This window comes from Stegodyphus dumicola, chromosome 8 (assembly GCF_044657685.1).
Source record: "Stegodyphus dumicola isolate Sdum_Otavi_A_Nest chromosome 8, ASM4465768v1".
Classification (NCBI taxonomy): domain Eukaryota; kingdom Metazoa; phylum Arthropoda; class Arachnida; order Araneae; family Eresidae; genus Stegodyphus; species Stegodyphus dumicola.
Window position 1 is genome coordinate 69,810,282 of NC_140775.1, and position 22,516 is coordinate 69,832,797.

At 29.6% G+C, this 22,516-nt stretch overlaps 1 protein-coding gene across 2 annotated transcripts in view; it reads right to left on the bottom strand.

The window, feature by feature from the left end:
• The window catches only part of LOC118200942 (uncharacterized), a 126,507-nt gene that overhangs the window by 17,021 nt on the left and 86,970 nt on the right, over positions 1-22,516 (bottom strand). For both annotated transcript variants that reach the window (XM_085821980.1, XM_085821981.1), the window contains exons 10-12: positions 14,175-14,246; positions 2,548-2,644; positions 2,284-2,326 (exon numbers count right to left, since the gene is read on the bottom strand). In XM_085821980.1, coding sequence (XP_085678106.1) covers positions 2,284-2,326; positions 2,548-2,644; positions 14,175-14,246 — 212 coding nt within the window. The remainder of the gene's footprint in view (positions 1-2,283; positions 2,327-2,547; positions 2,645-14,174; positions 14,247-22,516) is intronic.

Sequence of the window (22,516 nt, forward strand, 5' to 3'; positions counted from 1 at the left end):
GGATAAAGGCATATCCTTCTCAAAATTATGCAAGGAGTATGGACATTGGAAAGCCAACTGTATATGAGATAAGCAAAAAGAAAAATGAACTTTCTGAATTTTTTGTTGATTCCAACAGCCCACTTGCAACAAATAACAGAAAAAGGGTTCATAATGCTAAAAGTGACGATCATGGTAAAGTGATGATTGAATGGGTCAGATAGTGTCTCAGTGAGAGTGTGCCATTGACGGGTTCAATGCTAATGGCTCAAACCAAAATATTTCACTAAGAAATGAACTTAAACACTGAGTGCACATGTTCGGCAGGTTGGTATAAAATTTAAAAATTGCCATGGTATGAGACAATTAAAAATTTTAGGTGACAAAGCTTCAGCTGATAATGAAGCTGCTGAACAATTTGCAGATGAATTCATTGAACTCATCATTAGTGTACAACTATCTGTAGAACAAATTTACAATGCTGATGAAACTGGTCTTTTCTGGCAATATGTACCACGAAATACCTTGGCAACCTCTACAGAAAAGGTTCCAACTGGTGTCAAAGATTCCAAAGCGAGACTAACAATTTTAGCGAGCGTGAGCAAATGCTGCAGGAACGCACAAGTGCAAACTTTTCGTAATCGGAAAAAATGCACGACCTCGAGCATTTAAAGAAGTAATGATTTTCCCCGTTTTCTATCGCGCAAATAAAAGAGCATGGATGACACAAGCATTGATGAATGATTGGTTTGAAAATCATTTTATACCCAAGGCTCGGCAACATTTGAATTCGGTTGGTTTACCTGATGACTCAAAAATAGTCCTGATTGTTGTCAAGCGCATACTTAAAGTTTTAGTGAAAGATAATGTATCCATATTATTCTTCCCTCCACATTGTATGTCTATCATTCAGCATGGAACAGTGCACACGCTGAAATGCAAATATAAAGTAGCATTTTTAAAATCTATGTTAAACTTCTTGAACAATGGCAAGACTTTTTAAAATTTTTTAGCATAAATTCTGTTGTGTGGAGCATCGCAAGATCATGGGAGAATGTGTCTCCAGATACGTTAAAAAATGCTTGGCATAATTTATGGCCAGCTACCATATTTCATGGTGAGGATGATGAAGATGATAGCCGTGAATTTGAAGGTTTTCAGACATCGCAAAGTAAAGGTGAAATTTTCCAGGTATTGGATTTTGTAAAGAAATGTGGAGAAGCGGTAATAAATGAAAATGATATAACAGAAGTTTTTCATTGCAACGACAATGCCCAAATCATCAATCATTGGATGGCGAAATCTGTAGTATGGTTCTAGATCCAGAAAATACTGCTTCCGATAGTGAAGAAAGTGACAGAAAGGTTATTGAAAACAAAAAATTTCGATTGACAAGTTAGTCAGTATTCTCGACACAGCAATTACAGGACTTGAACAGTGGAACTTTGCAACAGAACAAGAAATTATGTCTGTTTACAAAATTAAAGAGAAAGTATTAGCACAAAAAACGAAGCAACTTAAACAATTTACATTGAAAGAAACGTTTAATAAAGTAAACAAATAAATATTAAGCTTTTTTTTTTTTTTTTGTAAATTTTGATACCCTTTAAATCATAATTTCTCTTTATATCATAAATTACAATTTCATATTTTTAATTGTATAATTTCTGCATGCCATCTTACTAGATTTAAATTGATTATCTATAATCCGGAAAAAACCCTAATCCGGAATCGCTGAAGTCCCAACTAGTCCAGATTACGGACTTTGTACAGTATAATATAATATAATACACATGTGCTTTAAAGCCAGTTCAGTTATGATGATCTTCCCAGAAGCTAGTGAAACCAGACCCAGCAGCCTATGACAGAACCTCATACTCCAGCGACACAGTCATTAATTCGCAAGAGATCGTGAGCCTATTCTTTGCCATACCCCAAAGTATCACTTCACATACTACACTTTGGAAATCACTAGTCTAAAAAGTATAAATGACTTTACAAATGATATTTTTTTAAATAATTTATTTACATATTTTTTTTGCTTTATTTGCATTAACCATGAATATTAAAATCTAAATGAACATTTTAAAAATTTTATGCTGATGATAAAATTACTTTATTGCTTAGCAAGGACTAACTTTTTTTCATTAGTTATTCATGAAGCTTATTATACAAAGAAAAGAAAATTGTTCAGCTAATAAAATTATAAAAAAGTTTACTCAAATCTAAAAACTCTTAATAGTTTCATAAACATACTAATTAACTAAAATTGCCAACAGTAATGATATAAATTTTTTTACTTACTTAATTTCTGAGAATCTGATATTTTTTCAATGATGTCTACAGACTAAAAATAAACAATGCATACAGATTCAGCGTAATTTTCATATTTTTAATTAAGATTAAGCAAAACAATGACAGTGACTATATAAAAGTATAAATTATCAAAGCATTTACTTATGAATCATACTAAAAGTGCTTCAAACAATAAATATACATTAAATTTTATATAAAAAGTTATTTATTTCATATTTAAGAAAACACATGTATATTAAATGTCATAATCACCTTCACAGTTTTATCACAAATAAAACGGAACCTAGGATTTTTCACAAATTTCCAAACATCCTTAGGCTTGACTGGTATAATTAGCTGGCACATGAAACTGGAGAAGAGATATGTATAATATATACTACAACAATTCAATAAAAAATTGAATGATCTCAAATTCACTGAGTACGAAAACAAGTTTTTCTAATAGTTGCGCAAGAGCTGTAAAGTAAGATAATAATAATTTATTTACCAAAGAAATATTGATTATATTATCTTCTAATATAAATTTAGTAGAATGTATCAAAAAAGAGCGAACCCATATATAGGAAATTTAATTCCAAAAATTTTGTTATAAAGTAATGTGAATGTAAATTATGGGAAAAAAAAATTTAAGGGGACTTGAATTTTAAATCATGAATAACAAAATTTCAATCTTTGAAAAAGAAATTAAAAACTAAAAAAGAAGTAATTATCGCTATTGATCGGAAATTAGTTGACTTTTCAAGGGGAAAAAACCAACTCCCGTTCAATGAACAATACTTAATAAATGCGAAGGTGCTTCGTTTTTTACTGAAGTAAGAATGATGATGCCAAACTGGCAAATTAAGTTAGGCCAAAATTGTAGCTCTGTGAAGTGATGGGATTTATAACCAAAGAAGACTACCAATAAAGCGAAAATGCTTCATTCAGAATGAGTACTAATGAACTCATTCTGAATGAAGCATTTTCACTAATACAAGATTCTTTAGAAATTTTGAGTGAAAAGCAATTTATGTAGTAAAATTTACAATATACTTCAGTAAATGTCCTCCGACACCTTCGCTTTTATACATGTTAATTCAAGACTATTTTTTATAAAAATACGCATAATAAACAGTACTATTCTTAAATGGAATTATGAAATAGAACTCAAAGTAATTGAAATAAACATGGGAAAAATAAAAACATAACAATGCTATCTTTGCAAAAAAAATTAAATAAAAGTTGAAAAATTGAAATATATATAATATGAAAGTAAAATGTACATGAAAATGAAATGTACATGAAGATATAATAGGCCAGAAAATGCATTATTTAACTTACGTTCTTTCCAGTGGGGGATGTCAGTAAAGTGTTCTCTTCTGTGTCTTATACAGAAGGAAGGGTGTCTGAAATTCCGTTATCAGCAGTGGGGATACTTTGAATTATTACAGGCGGTGAAACTTTTGAGAAGCTATTTTTGGGACGTGGGAGGGACTAGGAATGCTTCAGGGATGTTTGTTACGGAGTTCTTATGTGAGTGAAAACGGCAGTTAAAATTTTGAATATACTAACTAGTGAATGGAAATTAATTAATTTCTGGCTAATTATCATGTCGGAACGAGGAAGAAAAGAAGAAAGAGAAAAAAGTAATTTTCACTGTCAATAAGCTATTTGACAGACTAAAGAGTATGAAATAGGCTCATTTTTTTAGTAACAGCTTAAGAAAAGTCTGAAAACAATTATTTTTTACATTATACACAATTTTGTAATTACACTATGTACAAATCCTCCAACTGATAGTCATCCAACTATCAGTTGGAATCAGTAACGGTATGCCTTCTCAGGTTTAGGAACAAATTATCATATCCCTATCAGTTAAGTGACTTTGAGTGAGTATTTAACGCCTGCCCTTTTAAGACAACGGTTAATAAATCGATTAGGTATTAGATTATTTTTGAGAATTTTAATAAGGAGGAAAATTTCGCGTTGTAGATCTATTTATCTGTGCAAATATTTTTAATACATTGTATTTGATTTAAGATTGTATTACTAATAACTTTTTTTGCAGATGTTAGAAGTCAAATTTATTAATTTGATAGTATTCAAATTGAAGTTTCTTGTTTTGTCAAACAGTAAAATGTTTTTGTAGTTAATTATTTAAAGATCAAGATAGTCGATATTATTTTGCAAATGATTAGTTCTATTAAGTATAAGGCATTCTGGATAAATCTCGGAGTATTCAATCTTATTAAAATTATTAAATGTAATAAGATCATCTATATACCTGTAAGTGTGTTTGTAGTAATTTAATTCTTGCTGTTGTAAATTTTTTTGGAAGGTAAATTCTTTGATAAATAAAAAGAGATTACAGATCGAAGTACTGGAATGTGCGTCCATTGGAAGTCCTCTGACTTGTTTAAAAAGTTGATTTTGAAATTTAATGTAGTTATGAAAAAGGGTGCATTTTAGGTAGATTTTCCATTTACTAATGTTCATAATCGTGAGCATAGCAGGGAAAAGCTATGCTCACGATATATGATCATACAAAACATTAACTTCTATGACTTTGAAAACCTATATACCTCACTTCCTTAAGAAGAAATCTATACTAGTCTACAGTCAAAAGTCTTTAATCCGGACTCGTCGGGACTTCGGCGATTCTGGATTATCGATTTTTCCGGATTATAGATCATCAGTTTAAATCTGGTAAGATGGCATGCAGAAATTATAAAATTAAAAATATGAAACCGTAATTTATAAAATAATGAGCAATTATGATCTAAAGGGTATCAAAATTTACCAAAAAAGAAGCCTAATATTTATTTGTTTACTTTATTAAACATTTCTTTCAACGCGCGGATGCGTAAAGCATACCTTACGCATAGCCGAAATTAGAAAATTGCAACCAGAAAACTATTTGATTTGTATTCGTGGTATTTATAATGACGAGGAATTTGATTTAAATCATATCAAAGACGGAGTACATTGAAATTAAATACTACATTTAGTAAGGAATCATAAGCCGAATAAAATAAAAACATCTGCTCTGAAGATAACGATAGTGTTGACAAATCAACTTCCAGTTCATTGCGCGCCGCAACGTCTCCCCCCCCCCCCGCGCAGAGCAGCGTGAAATTGATAAACAGATTTCGGAACGGTTAGATAAACAAAGAATATGTCTTTATCCATTTTTTGTAGCAATTCGTTTTTTTGTTTGATGGACATCGAAACATACTTTCGTTTTCTAGATCCTTTGGGAGCTCCAGCATCGGAAATTCTATTTGACATAATCAAAAGTTCAAGCTTACTTTTAGAAAATTGCTCTTACAGTCTGCAAAAAATAATAAGCCGGATCCAATTCGAAGATTAAGGAACAACGCAATCATCAACATTAACTGAAATAGATAATTAGATAATTTTAGCTTATAGCGTCCGTTATACATTAAACGCGCACGCGAAAACGTATTCTGCACTTGCGCAGACGCATATGCGCAGTCGTAAATGTCTTGTGCGCTTGAGTAAAACGCCTATGCGCATGCGTCAATGCGGCGCATGCGCAGAAAGATTTTAGCTTTGAGGTCCGGATTATAGATCATTCCGGATTATGGGTGTCCGAATTAACGACTTTTGACTGTACTAGATCTGCCTAAACTCTTCTCTGCTATGCTCATGATTATGAACATTAGTAAATGGAAAACCTGCCTAAAATGCACCCTGCTATAACTCTCATGCTATAAATAAATAATAATCATGAGCATACCAGGGAAGAGTTTAGGCAAATCTAGTAGACTAGTATAGATTTCTTCTAAAGGAAGTGAGGTATATAAGTTTTCAAAGTCATAGAAGTTAATGTTTTGTATGATCATATATCATGAGTATAGTTTTTCCCTGCTATGCTCACGATTATGAACATTAGTAAATGGAAAACCTACCTAAAATGCAGCCTTTTCAATAACTACATTAAATTTCAAAATCAACTTTTTAAACAAGCCCGAGACTTCCAATGGACGCCCATTCCAGTACTTCGATCTGTAATCTCTTTTTATTTATCAAAGAATTTACTTTCAAAAAAAATTTACAACAGCAAGAATTAAATTACCACAAACACACTTACAGATATATAGATGATCTTATTACATTTAATAATTTTAATAAGACTGAATACTCCGAAATTTATCCAGAATGCCTTACACTTAATACAGCCAAAGTCTTTAATCCGGACGTCCATAATCCGGAATGATCTATAATCCGGACCTCAAACCTACAAACTTTCTGCGCATGCGGGTTTAATGTATAATGGACGGTATAAGCTAAGCTAAAATTATCTAATTATCTATTTCAGTTAATGTTGCAGATTGCATTGTTCCTTAATCTTCAAATTGGATCCGGCTTATTATTTTTTGAAGACTGTTAGAGCAATTTTATAAAAGTACGCTTGAACTTTTGATTATGTCAAAAAGAATTTCCGATTCCGGAGCTGCCGAAGGAGACAAAGCGAAAGCATGTTTCGATGTCTATCAAACAAAAAGTGGAATTGTTGCAAAAAATGGATAAAGGCATATCCTTTGTTTCTCTAACCATTCTGAAATCTGTTTATCAATTTCATGCTGCTCTGCGGGGGGCAACGCGGCGCGCCATGAACTGGAAGTTGATCTGTGATAATTATCCTTGTCTTCAGAGCACATGTTTTTATTTTATTCGGCTTATAATTCCTTACTAAATGTAGTATTTCATCTCGATGTACTCTGTCTTTGATATGATTTAATTCAAATTCTTCATCATTATAAATATCACAAATACACATCAAATAGTTTTCTGGTTGCAATTTTCTAATTTCGACTATGCGTAATGTATGCTTTACGCACGTGCGTATTGAAAGAAATGTTTAATAAAGTAAACAAATAAATATTAAGATTTTTTTTGTAAATTTTGATATCCTTTAGATCATAATTGCTCTTTATTTCATAAATTACAGTTTCGTATTTTTAATTTTATAATTTCTGCATGCCATCTTACCAGATTTAAATTGATGATCTATAATCCGGAAAAAACGATAATCCGGAATCGCCGAAGTCCCTACGAGTCCGGATTAATGACTTTTAACAGTAAAACAAATCATTCGCAAAATAATATCGAGTATCTCGATCTTCAAATAATTAACTACAAAAACATTTTACTGTTTGACAAAACAAGAAACTTCAATTTCAATACTAACAAATTAATAAATTTGACTTCCAACATCTCCAAAAAAGTTATTAGTAATAAAATCTTAAATCAAATACAATGTATTAAAAATATTTGCACAGATACAATAGATCTACAATACGAAATTTTGCTCCTTATTAAAATTCTCAAAAATAATCTAATACGCAATCGATTTATTAACCATTGTCTTAAAAGGGCAGGCGTTAAATACTCACTCTAAATCACTTAACTGATAGGGATATGATAATTTGTTCCTAAACCTGAGAAGACGGTATAAGTTGGATGACTATCAGTTGAAGGATTTGTACATAGTGTAATTAAAAAATTCTGTATAATGTAAAAAATAATTGTTTTCAGACTTTTCTTATGATGTTACTAAAAAAATGAGCCTATTTCCTACACTTTAGCCTATCAAATAGCTCATTGACGATGAAAATTACTTTTTTCCTTCCACATTCTGACATGACAATTAGCCAGAAATTAATTAATTTCCATTCACTAGTTAGTATATTCAAATTTTTAACAGGTGTTTTCACTCACATAAGAACTCCGTAACAAACGTCCCTCAAACATTCCTAGTCCCTCCCACGTCCCAAAAATAGCTTCTCAAAAGTTTCACCACCTGTAAAAACTCAAAGTATCCTCACTGCTGATAACGGAATTTCAGACACCCCCCTTCTGTATAAGACACAGAAGAGAACACTTTACTGACATCTCACTAGAAAGAACGTAAGTTAATTAATGCATTTTCTGGCCTTTTATATCTTCATGTACATTTTACATTTTACTTTCTTATTATACATATTTCAATTTTTGAACTTTTATTTGATTTGTTTTTGCAAAGATAGCATTGTTATGTTTCTTATTTTTCCCATGTTTATTTTAATTACTTTGAGTTCTATTTCATAATTCCATTTAAGAATACTGTTTATTATTTTACTGTTTATTATGCGTATCTTTATAAAAAATAGTCTTGAATTAACATGTATAAAAGCGAAGGTGTCGGAGGACATTTACTGAAGTATATTGTAAATTTTACTACATAAATTGCTTTTCACTCAAAATTTCTAAAGAATCTTGTATTAGCGAAAATGCTTCATTTAGAATGAGTTCATTGGTACTCATTCTGAATGAAGCATTTTCGCTTTATTGGTAGTCTTCTTTGGTTATAAATCCCATCACTTCACGGAACTACAATTTTGGCCTAACTTAATTTGCCAGTTTGGCATCATCATTCTTACTTCAGTAAAAAACGAAGCACCTTCGCATTTATTAAGTATTGTTCATTGAACGGGAGTTGGTTTGTTCCCCTTGAAAAGTCAATTTCCGATCAATAGCGATAATTACTTGTTTTTTAATTTGTGATTTCTTTTTCAAAGTTTGAAATTTTGCTATTCATGATTTAAATTCAAGTCCCCTTTAAACGTTTTTTTCATAATTTACATTCAAGTTACTTTATAACACAATTTTCGGAATTAAACTTCCTACATATGGGTTCCCTCTTTTTTGATACATTTTACTAAATTTATATTAGAAGATAATATAATCAATATTTCTTTAGTAAATAATTCAATAAAAAATATACATTTTTATTTGCTGAAGTAGTTTTATTTTTTTGAAAGTTTACAAATGAAATAAAAGTGATTTAAGTTTTAAATAAAGCATTTTAAAATTTACACTAAGAAATATAGTAGAATTAGTCACAAATTAAGAAAGGAAAAAAAAAAAAAAAAAAAAAAGATTCACAGATAAGACAAACTGTTATATAAGGGAATTATAAATTATTTCCTTTAAAAAGTATTTTCTGTTTTGTCACTGAGCTTTCATGGTGCAAACTGGTAGCACAAGTGGCTAGCTTCGGAAGGTCTGGAATTCCAATCTGATGAACGTATTGCTAATTTTTATAATTCCTGCTTAAAAAAACCCTAGTACACCTTGTAAGAGGCATCCAAACTAAAATACGGTGGATAATAATTTTTCACCACCTGGATATGGCAAGTGTGTTTTCAGCCCAGTTGCTCTTTAGGTGAGAAAGAATAAAAGGAATTTCCTCCTTCTTCACTGCATGCCTTTGTAATATAACTGTTCTAATCCAGGAAAGGACACTGCTGATTTTTTGTGTAGGCTCTATGTATTTACTAAACCCTGTATGGTCAGATACTGTAATAATTATCCATTTCAGTTAGTCATGATAAACATACTATAATGTAATCATATTAAAAGTGTTTCAAACAATAAATATACACTAAATTTTAAATAAAAAGTTATCCATTTCATATTTAAGAATACATATGTCTAAAGTAATGTAATATGTAAGTTATGTAGTAATGTCATATGCAAAGTTATGTAGTAAATACAGGGGAAGATGCAACCCAAAGAACTAACCCTTCCTTTTACTAACTAACCTAATTTAGTTTCAAAGCCCCATAAGCACTATGTCTGGGTGAATACTACTGACTTTAAACGTATTACCTTCCTTTTCCATAACTTTTGCTAGAATTTAAATTTTAATTTAATATTTAGAGTTTATTATTTTATTAAATATTTATACCATCAAATTGATCTCTTCCTATAGCCCTTCCCTTCTTACCTTCTGGCAAGCCTAACTTTCGCTACTAGCACAATAAACTTCCTTTTGAAGATTCTTCAATCTTCTGTCTTGCAGACAAAATTCTCGTTTACTCCAATACTTCAACAATTTGGCATTTTTTAAAGTACTTTGTGTAGTTTGACTATTTCTACAATTCAATGGTTTTTAGAAGAAATGGCAACATTGCTCCATTTTTTCCATGCTCCCCATTTAAATTTGAAATACTGCATTATTTTTTTGTTTAGATTTCATGATTTTAGTCGATATTGTTTTTGTTCAGAAAATTCTAGTAGTTTTTCCTATAGTTTTATTTGTATTTTAATATTTGGGGATGTATCCAACCATTTTACACATTTAAAGAATAGGTTTATAAGTTTTTGATATTTTTTTGACTAAATAATGGTTTTTAAGGTTTTTAGCCAAAATGGAAAAATTGTTATGCAAAAAAATTTCGTAAATTAAAATTTTTATGGCTAAAAGGATCATTGTATTTTTTTTATACATAGATATGTTGAAAACTAGATTTTTATTTTGCATTCTTTTTTTAAAATTTGTTTGAATTGTTTTGTAATTTGTATTTTAGTTGTCGAGATCTGAATTTGCTTTGAGATAATTGCTTGACTCTTTTAGAAAGGGTAAATCACTATATCACAAGTATTTTATACTTCTGTATAGAAATTCGTATTGTATTTTTATTTTATCTTAATATTAGTTTTGCTCAAAAATTCAAATGGAATGAAATGTCAGTTCAGTACTCTTTTAATGTTTTAAATTATTACTCCTAGACAAGTTGATCTGAAACAATAAAATATGAGTAATTAAACTATCTTTTTATATTTAAAATTTTTAAAATATTAAAAAAAAATATTTTAATCTTTCAGTTTGCATATTACTTAATTCTAAAATTAAATGGTTTCTCTACTTTTTAAATTCAATTTAAGGAATTTTTCCAGGATGATATAATCTTCTTCTTCTAATTTATATATACATATACAGTAGAAAGTCCGAGATCTGGACTTGTTGAGATTTTGACAATTCCTTATTTTACATCATTGGTTTAAATCTAGCAAGATAATAAGTAGAAATTAAAAAATTAAAAATATGAAATAATAAAGCATTTATGACCTTAAAAAATAATAATAAAAAAATCTGATGTGTACACCACATGACTTCCTTGTATTGGAATATTAAATTATACGCATTTTTTCTTGCATTTCATTTAAACTTATTGGATTGAATTAAATCTACTTCACTGACAGCGCATAAACCACAATAGAATAAATGCATTCTTTAAAATTCACTCTAGTATTTGTTTACCATAGCGACACTCGGGCGCTAGATTCACTTAACAATATTAATAATTATATAACAGTTGACTTATATAATAATTATATAATGGAAACTAAGTTCACTGCTATATAATCCAATAATTATATAACAGTTAACTTATACATTTCGTTCATATTATAACTCATAATGCACAAAATTTATATCATTTAAAGAAAAGAATTATCTAATCGTTGCCACATGCTCTATTCAAATACTATAATAAAGCTAGAATGATGTATAAAAGAAATTAAGCAAACAAAACAAAAAAGAAACAGTTTTTCACAGACGATTGAGTATTTCTCATTTAATTAATTCAGTTCTCACTTCGCGAGAAGACAAAAATACATAAAATCTCAAAATATCTATATTAAAAATTACGAAGTAAATCTTAAACACTTATTTCCTTGAAAAAATTCCAGAAAGAATTAAGCATGATTTAATTGGCAATAATAAATGAATGCGTTATCTTTGTTGTTGTGAAGCTAAGTTTCTCTAGATTGGCAACAAATCCACTAGTCTCCTGTTTCAAATGTAAACATCAATGGCCGCCATTAAAAAAAGGCTTAGCGGCAATTTAACAACTTTAAAATTGCTGAAAATTCTAAAAATATTGCACACAGATTGACTAAAGGCATAAAATCCTTAACCGGAAGATAAAAACAACATAATTCAATCATTTTTAAAGCAAAAAATGTAAAATTTACAAACATATGAGAGTAAAGAAACTGAGATCACTGAGCCGGGTAACAGAGTGGATATATATATAAATATATTTATATACGTTCGGTGCGGCTGATTGCAACCAAAATACGAGGTGCACATCTACATGTTAGAGCAGTCCTATATACAAAATTTCATCGTTCTGAGGCTACTCGTTTTTGAGTTATGCAAGATACGTACGTAAGCACGTTCGTACAGACGTCACGAAAAATTCTTTTCAGAATTAATTTTAAAGCAGTTTTATAATTTTTTTGAAGGAAAAGAGTATTTTATTCTGTCCTTACGTACAGATATCACACAAAAACATCGTTAAATTGCATTCGATAGCGGTCAAAATGGATATTTTCGTTGAAATATGCTGCCCGAAACTTTTCGCGATTACAATACTTCCTTTTTACTTCGTACAAGGAAGTAAAAAGGGGGCACTCAATATTTATTTGCTTGCTTTATTAACAATTCCTTTAAATGTAAATTTTTTAAGTCGCTTTGTTTTTTGTGCTAATACTTTCTCTTTAATTTTACAGATAGATATAATTTTTTGTTCAGTTTCAAAGTTCTGTTGTTCAAATCTCGTAACTGCCATGTAGAGAATTTAAGCTAAATTATCAATGAAAATTTTTTCATTTTCAACAATTCTAACATTCTTTTTTGTCACTTTTTTCACTACTGGTTTTAATATTTTTTTTAGTTTAGAACCCATATTACAGATTTCGCGATGTGTTAGTTGATTGATAATTTGGCATTTTCATTTAAACAGAAAACTTCTGTTATATCTTTATTTATTAACACTTCTCCAAAATTCCATTAACTGGAAAATTCTGCCGTTTGTTTGTGATATCTGAAAACTTGCATATTCGCGGCTATCACATCATCATCACCATGAATATGATAGTTAGCAATAAATTATGCCAACCATTTTTTTTAAATATCTGCAGACGTACCCTCTCGTGACCTTGCAATGCTCTACACAGAAGATATAATATTTCAAAAGTTCTTGTACAGTCATATTACTGTTCAGAAAATGTAGCATAGATTTTAAAACTGCTACTTTACATTTTTATTTTAGTATGCACAGTACATACTTAAATTTTCATAAGAATGCTGCAATACGCTTTTGTGATTGGATCTATTCGCTATGATATTAGGAGTAGCTTTGTTTTTTTTTTTCAGAATTTCATGCAGTTTCAATACAATTCTCAAAGCTACATTTGCAAAAATATATTTTTGTCCCAGAAGTTTTCAGTTTAGTATGTGCTTTACTTTTCAATGGATGTTATAATTTATCAGCGCATTTTGTTTACATTTTGATTAGGTGTGAACTTTTTCTTATAAGTATTTCATATTTTTGGCAAGTTTTCTGTGAAAAAAATCTCCAAAATTAAAATAAATTACAGCATATACAGAATAAAAACAAGTTTTAAATAAAATCACTACTAAAACGTTCTATAGAACCAACCTAGAACTCTAATATGAAAGTAGGAAACTAAGTAGCGATCCTGAAACATATTTGAAAAATATTAATAATTGTTTATTGTCCATTTTTAGATAAATATATGGCAATCTATTTTATATATGAAGTAGTGGCTGTTAGTTTTTTCCTTTGTTACGAATGACATTGTTCATTTTGTCCTTAGCTCCCTTGATGCCAAGATTCTTATGTATAATTTTACTTTGGAGTGAGAAGGAAACGTTCTTCTTTTGAAAGGACAAAAACATAGCCTTCGACTTAAGCGTAGCCAATTAATTTTTACACTTTATTTTCTGTAAAAACTTTTATCATATTTTGCCTTAAAAACAATTTGCATAAAATATAACCTAATCATATCTTGCAATGTTTCAAGCAGTATTTAGTAAGTATAAGTAATTCATAATGCAGAAAAATTATTAACATGTACATATATGTTGCATAAAAAGTGGATATCAGAAATCTAATTTTAAAAATGCTAAGTAAAGCACATTTTTTTGAACAAATAAACATCAAAAGATATGATCACATAAACACAATCAAATTATGTACATTAATTATATTCACATACCTAAACATGCAAATATTTACCTTGAAATCTTCAAACACTGACTAGAAGTTGTTTTTGAAAGCACAGGTATTCCTTTATGAGTGGAATAATGACTTGAGGAAAAAAGAGAGAGAGAGAGCAAATTAGCACTTATCAAATTTATCACAACTTTATTTTACGATAAAAATAATATTTATACATCTACTAGTTAGTTTATATCAAGACTGGACAAACTACGATCTGCTGCCTATTTTTGTTCAATCTGCAAGCCACATAAATATTTCTCAAATAGCTTTTCTTTAAAGTTTTTTTTTAATGCTTCTTTAAGCAATATACATTTGAATTAGCCAAAAATCTGAAGTATTTTATAACTCCTAGTTTCATTTAATCAATACAATTCATAGATCATAGTTATTACAGATAGATGTAAAACAGCATCATTTATCTCATTAGATTGTTGGCTGCTAGAAATTTATTTTATGTTAGAATTCACTTTTCCTAATAATAATAATTTTTTCACAGTTCACCTTAACCCTAATGTGGCCATATTAGTATAATTTTTAAAACCCTAATGTGGCCTTTTGGCCAGAAAGATTGCCCAGGCCTGCAACAAAATAAGCAATATATAAAAAGCTTTAATAAATTGCAAGCTTGAACTAACTATGCATCATTTCTTTTTTTCCCCTTGAAAGCAATGTAATTTCTAGATGAATTTTTAAACCACTTAAATTTGACAGAAAATTAAAATTATTTCAAAATACAAAATTTAAAAATTGAACAAGTTTGGATAATCTGAGAAATTCATTAGATACTTTAAAACCTAAAAGAAAGAGTAAAAACCACAGGAAAAAACAAAAATATGAAACTTCCTCTGATTTTCAGAATTTTTAAGATAACACGTGATTGCTAGGCAAAGATCTCAGTCTCAGCTGAGTATGTAACCTCCAGTTTTCTAATATGCAGACAAGAACTTTTGAAACTGAACTATCTGGAGTCATCATTAATTCCATATAATTTTACTTATCCGATACATAAATGTAACTTCATTTTTGACGCAATTTTGAACCACCCTATTTGTAGTCTGATGTATTCCAACCAAGCGCAATGGCTAAGAAAGGTCCCATAGCACTACAAAGATTCTACTTTAGTTCATCATTGTAAATGTATGGACCTTGGCTAAGGATTGAACTCAGGATCTCTAGACACATGCTCTATCAACTGAACTACCTGTAGCCATTAATTAGCTCTGTATAATTCCAACTTAACCACAACATTTGTATAATTTTACTTTTAACGTAACTAGATGTGCCTGTCCTAACAATATCAATTCAAAAAAAAAAAAAAAAAAAAAAAAAAAAAAAAAAAAAAAAAAATTAACAATTAAAGAAATGATTTAATTTGCATTTCTGTTTACCCATCATAATTCTTTTTGCTCCTCTATTCATTCAGCTAAGTTTGATATATTTCTGCATAGTAAAGAAAATAATTCTCAATTAATTATAACACGGTAACACTTTCCCCCCCTCAATTTGCTACTACAAATTTTAGTCAAATACCTGAAAGTGATTTTTTTTTAATCTTAACCCTAAAACACATGCATGCATTTGCGAAATGTTAGTGCAAAATCAACTGCATAAAATTCACACGACAACTTGGTTATAAACAGAGGAACAGATTTAGAGTTTTCATTGGAATCTATTTTAGTATTTACTTTGGAAATCAATGTTTATGTACAGAGCAATGTCTAGATATTTTTTTTTTTTTTTTTGGCATATGGCAAAGAGGTAGATGCACACCTTTAAATTTAATCAAATTAAATGTGTCTGTATATGTCTATAATCAAAAAAGGCAACAATATAAAATCATATCATAATTCTTATTATATTTTTTATGTATTCAGAAAATTAATACAGGTAATCATTCAGAAATTTTAAATGACAACATTAAAAAGTACATTTTTTATAAATAGCAAATTACCTTGAAATAATATAAATAGTACTACAATTAATATGAAAAGTTTTAAATTAATAATCTAGCTCAATTTTGTATTTAATTTTTTAATTATAAAAGTGTTTTTAAAATATTTTTTTATATTCCTTGTTTATAATGAAATAAAATCATTAATATTGCTTTTCAAAATCTACTTCATCAATTAATTTATACTCTATACATTGATATTTGAAAGCTTTTGGGACCAACAGAAAATATGCACAATTGTTTTTTATTTTCATTTTAAGATTTACAAAGTTTCTTATACTCTTAATTAGTTAACTGATGTTAATATTCTTAATGAAGTTTCCAAATTTAGATATGATAGAACGAAACGGTAGACCCAAATTAACTTTCAAAGACTTTTTTTTGCTTTGCCATACTTGTTGAAATAACAGGATTTTTAAAACTGGTAATTTCTGATGGAATAGATGAACATTTACATCATTTGGATACTTAAATGCTAAAGCTGTTCATCTTCAAAATACTTAAATCTAATGACATTAATTTTTCACCAGTTAGAAGTTAGGAGAATTGGAAGTTATCTCATTTAATTTTTAATATCTCTGTTTTAGATGCAAAATTAAAATATTCCACATTTCTTTTAATTTTGCTCCGAAAAGATATTTTTCAGACAAAATGAGTTCTCTTATCAATTCATTCTTGAAAATCTGGTTTATTAACTTTTTGCTTCTCTTCATTGTCTATTGATACAATAACGGTTCATAAAAATGAGATATGTCTTCCATTATGTTTGTTTCTTTAATTCAGCATGGAAAACTTATGAGATATATAACTACAGTCAAAAGTCGTTAATCCGTGCTCGTCGGGACTTCAGCGATTCCGGATTATAGATCATCAGTTTAAATCTGTAAGATGGCATGCAGAAATTATAAAATTAAAAATATGAAACCGTAATTTATGAAATAAAGAACAATTATGATCTAAAGGGTATAAAAATTTACAAAAAAAAAAAAAAAAAAAAAAAAAAGCTTAACATTTATTTGTTTACTTTATTAAACATTTCTTTCAATGTAAGTTGTTTAAGTTGCTTCGTTTTTTATGTGATAATACATTCTCTTTAATTCTATAACAGACATAATTTCTTGTTCAGTTACAAAGTTCCGCTGTTCAAGTCCTATAATTGCTGTGTCTACCGACTAATTTGTCAATCGAAATTTTTTCGTTTTCAATAACCTCTGTCACTTTCTTAGCTATCGGAAGCGAATTATAATGACGAGGAATTTGATTTAAATCATATCAAAGATGGAGTACATAGATATGAAATACTGCATTTAGTAAGGAATTATAAGCCAAATAAAATAAAACATCTGCCCTGAAGATAAGGATAGTGCTGACAGATCCACTTCCAATTCATTGCGCACCCCGGCGTTAAAGATAAACAAACGTTAAAGTTTACATAAACAAAGGGTATGCCTTTATCCATTTTTTGCAGCAAATCCACTTTTTGTTTAACGAACTTTGAAACATACTTTCGCTTTGTAGATCCTTTACATATTAATAAATATATATCAGAAATTCTATTTGACATAATCGAAAGTTCAAGCTTACTTTTATAAAATTGCTCTAACAGTCTGAAAAAATAATAAGCCGGATCCAATTCGAAGATTAAAGAACAACGCAATCTGAAACATTAACTGAAATAGATAATTACATTATTTTAGCTTAGCTTATACCATCCTTTATACATTAAACGCGCACTCATAAACGTATTTTGCGCACGCGCACAAGCATATTCGCAGCCGTAAAGGTCTTACGCGCATGCATCAACGCGACGCATGCGCAGAAAGTTTGCAGCTTTGAGGTCCGGATTATAAATCATTCCGGAATATGGGTGTCCGAATTAACGACTTTTGACTGTATGTGAAAATTTGCTCATATTTATATTACACATGAAGAAAACCATGAAATCTCTCACGCAGCCAACTCATTCATCGGGATTCAATATTACGTTAAACTTTTCTTTTTCTTGGAGTGTTAAATTCCAAAATTTTAAACTGATTTGCTTAAAGATGTTATTAATTTCAACCTGTTATTTGATGCCTTATTTGAACTTTGTATAAATATAAGAAAATAATAATGAATTGAAAATTATATAAAATACATGGTAATGATTTTTTTGCCTCACTTTGATTATTTAATAACTGTTGATTAAGTTTTTTGATTTGGTTTAGCTAATTGATTTGTTAGATAGCTGATTAAGGAAAAGCATGTGAGTGTGCAAATGCTAAAAATATAGAGTATTTTTTATTGCTTTAGACATGCTATTTCAAAATGGTGCTTTGCAATGCATTTCAAAACCGATAACTATATGGCAATCTATTTTATATATGAAGTATTGGCTGTCAGTTTTTTCCTTTGTTATGTATGATGTTATAATCGTGATACGTTAATAATCGCAGTTTTTATTAAAAAATACTTTTCTAAAATTTCCTGGTTAGTTTGGCACTCCTCTTAGCTATTCACCTGAGCTTGCCCTAGCTGTGCACAGGTATTAAAAATTAGTAAAATTTTTAGATTTTGGTTGATTATCTTCCAGAACTGATAATCAGATTTTAATGAAATTTAGTATGAACATAAGATTGTGATGATATAAAAAATATACCATATAACAATCTTGGTGCATGATCAATTCACTGGTGCAGAAAGGTTTAAAACAAAGGTTGCAAAATTTAATAACAACTCCCCCAAAAAGGCTATTGGGTATATAGTCCCCTTCAACAGTTATACAGATCTCACAATATGACTTCATATTAAAAATGAGACAATTTATGATTCTTTTTCTATGAGAGAAAATGCTACAATTTTTTTCCCCCATAAAATCATGTACTAGATTAGCCTCATGCAAATGAATATTGTCATCCATAACAATGAACTGAGGGACAACAGTATTCCTGAAAAAGAGGACATAGAGCTCCAAGATCATTTCTCTGTACTTTGCAGGAGTCATACAACTTTTGCCAGACATGAAGGTCAGTTTGCCCATCCAATGTGATGCCTGCTTGCTAGACTAACAAACCTAATCTGCCATACCACTCCCTTTCTTGGAAGTTGGGGGTAGAGATAGCAGTACCAGGTTCTCTCCAAATGAAATTACAATAAGAACTGGTGGTTTTTCTAAATCATGACAAATCAGTGAAGAGAACAGCTAGGCTTGATCCAAAGCTGATGTTTTCTGCACCATGCTAAATTGGCTTTCTTGTGCAGAGATGTGAATGGGATGCAAATACACATGATCTTAATCTATGTACATACAAACTAGAAATGTCTCCCTTAGAAATATTAGCCTATGCTGTTTTTCTCCCACATCAACAAATCATCTCCCAAGAGAGACAAATATGAAAATATCCTCAAAATATTTTTCATTTACACCATTTAGTAAATGACCTCAAAAGGCACACTGATAGAGACAATGGATAATATGTTCACTTGCTTATCCAGATTTCTTCAATTTTAATCCACCACTTCCTAATGGTAATCCTCTACACAAATGGCATCTGCACAAGAAAGCCAATTTAGCATGGTGCACAAAACATCAGCTTTGTATCAAGCCTAGCAGTTCTTTTCACTGATTTGTCCCAGTTTAGGAGAACCACCAATGCTTAGTGTAACTTCAATTGGAGAGAACCAGGATACAGGTGCTAATACTTTATAGAATATAAATATATATTTATATATTTATAAAGAATGGCACCCACACCTTTAAATAAAACAATTTCTAATCTGAAAAAAAAAAAAAAAAAAAAAAAAAAAAAAAAAAAAAAAAAAAAAAAGGCAACCTTTATAAAGGTGCAGACATCTTTATTTTAGCACTTTCATGCAAGTAAAATTTTAATATACTTCTTAACATGGCAAATGAACATTCTATCTGCTAGATGATGTACTTGCATCTCTATGAAGATTATTTTTTGTTTTCAAGATACAAAACTGATTTGCATAAAGGTGTGGATACCTTTATGCTGTGGTACCCTTAAAAAAATTGCTGTCTTTTCTAACAGCAATCATCTAGCATAAAAGTGTCAGCATATTTATGACAGAGTACCAGTACAAAGGCATTCCATACATGCTTACACACTTCTTCATCGTTAGCACTAAATCTGAAATTTTTGATTCAGTAATAATATTTTATATTTGGCCTTTCATAACTGTACACACTTTTACAGCAACCATAAGTTATATCAACTATCATGCTGCAGTTTGCAAATATTCCACTGAGATCATATTTTGTTTTTAGGGACAAAGGATTTTTCATTGCTTTTAGTTTTTAGGTATAATTTTAAAAGATTTTCACTCAGCATATTGCAATTTTCTGCACCAGTCTATTACAGTGATAATAAAAGTTTCAAAACATCATCAGACTGCTATCACGATGCTGCTGACTAATAAAAAATGTAGATAGTGCAAAAAGTAGAAAAACATTTGATAATCCAACAACCTCTAGTAAAAATCAGAAAGATTAAAAAAAAAAAAAAAAAAAAAACACTTTTTATTAAAGCTTAATAGTATGATTAAAAAAAGCCATAAAAACATCTGATAGGACGAAATTAGTTACATGGCCAGATATCAATAATAAATTTAATTAAAACTATTTCTGTTTTAAAGTCTCAGGTGATATGTTTTTATATTTATCTGTTTATTTTATAGTTAGTTTTAATCTTACATTTGAAAGTAAAGTGCTCTAAACTGAATGAGAATCTGCACTGAAAATGTTTATTTTTTCTTGATATGAGTAATCTGGACTATCATTTTTCACACCACTCCTTGTCTCAAATGCAATTTAAAGATTATTGATGAGTCAAAAGTGGTATGTCATTTAACAAAAGACTTACTGTTCCAAATGAAACTTGACATTTTAGATTTTAAATTTTTTCCAAGTCTTCATAAAGCAAAGAAATTAAGACACTTGTTTTCTGCACAAAGAAAAGAATTTGCAAGCTCTGTGACAAAATACTTTCAGAAATTTCTTTGGGAAGGAATTAAGTATATGTTTTCCTAAGCATGAGAGATCATTTTATTCATATCTTTTTTCAATTAATAAATATTTACTCATAGATGCAATGAGACTAGCTTTTGCTGTTGTTGTGACTAATATTGCTTTTCTGATTTCAGAACAAGATCCTAAAATTTCTCAGGGCAAGGAGGCAAGATTGTGTCTGTTGTATGCAAGAGCACTGGACACCATACAGGTGACAGGATGACTTTGCTTAATTCCACCTCCGATTTTGAAGAAGATGACCCCGAGAGGATGAGTTTGAGGGCCTCCCATCCCTCTTTCCCTACCATCAACCTCTTGATAGGACTTTTGGCTTTCTGCTTATTTAGAATGCCCCCATGCCACACAGACATTATACACTCACAAACATCCATGCCTTCTTCGGAATTCGAGCAAGGGTCTTTCGGTGTACAGCAATCAGCATCACTAACCATTTTCTTGACTGGGTGCCAGACAAACTTTTTGTCCACATATGTATATCTCAACATAACAGAATAAGATTTGCTTTATTTTTATTCATTTAGATTATTTTCATTCACTGTCTTTGAAACATATGCTTTTATATGTGTTTGAAAGAATGCTTTATTTTACATATTCTGTGTTCTTTCATTATGGTGAATGTTATTTTTATGATTAAAAAGCCACTTCTATAAAGAATTAACATTGGCAGAAGCAACAAACTAGCCAATACTGAAATTCTGGGTTTAAATCTTTGCAAACTTGATCCTAAAAAATTATAATTACTTTGAAATTTTACAGTCTGTATATCTGAAGAAAATAATATATGAATTCTCAAATTTAAATGCTTTGAAATATATAAATAAACAAATTTTATATACTGTCAGTCTGATCATTGTCAAAGTACTTTTGTTAAGCAATGTAATACTTGGAACAATATCTCATAGTTCAAATTCAAAAATTTTAAAAAGAAAAGTGTTAATTTTCAAAGGAAATGATTTTTCACATACAGTGAATGACACTGTTAAGAGATATAGAATAAATAAACCACACCACTTTGTAATACCTCAATATCAAAGACACACACACACCACACTGATTAAATGAAAAATTTAAAGAAACAACAGGAATGATGGAAATAATTTTAACAGTTTGAAGAAGAAGAAATGTTGGCTATATTACTTTAGACTATTAACATATCACAAAAGTCAAAGGGGAGAAATTTATACATGGAATTAAAATAGAATTCTTAACAAAAAGTATAGTACTATGATGTGACAATGATGTACCAATAATTATTATTTGAATTTGATAGGAATGGGTGAAATAAGAAGTAAAATAAATATAGGGAATTATATCCATTTCATGGACTTGTTTTCTGTGGTTTACAAATGAAGGTAACTAGCTTCTATAAATCAGCCA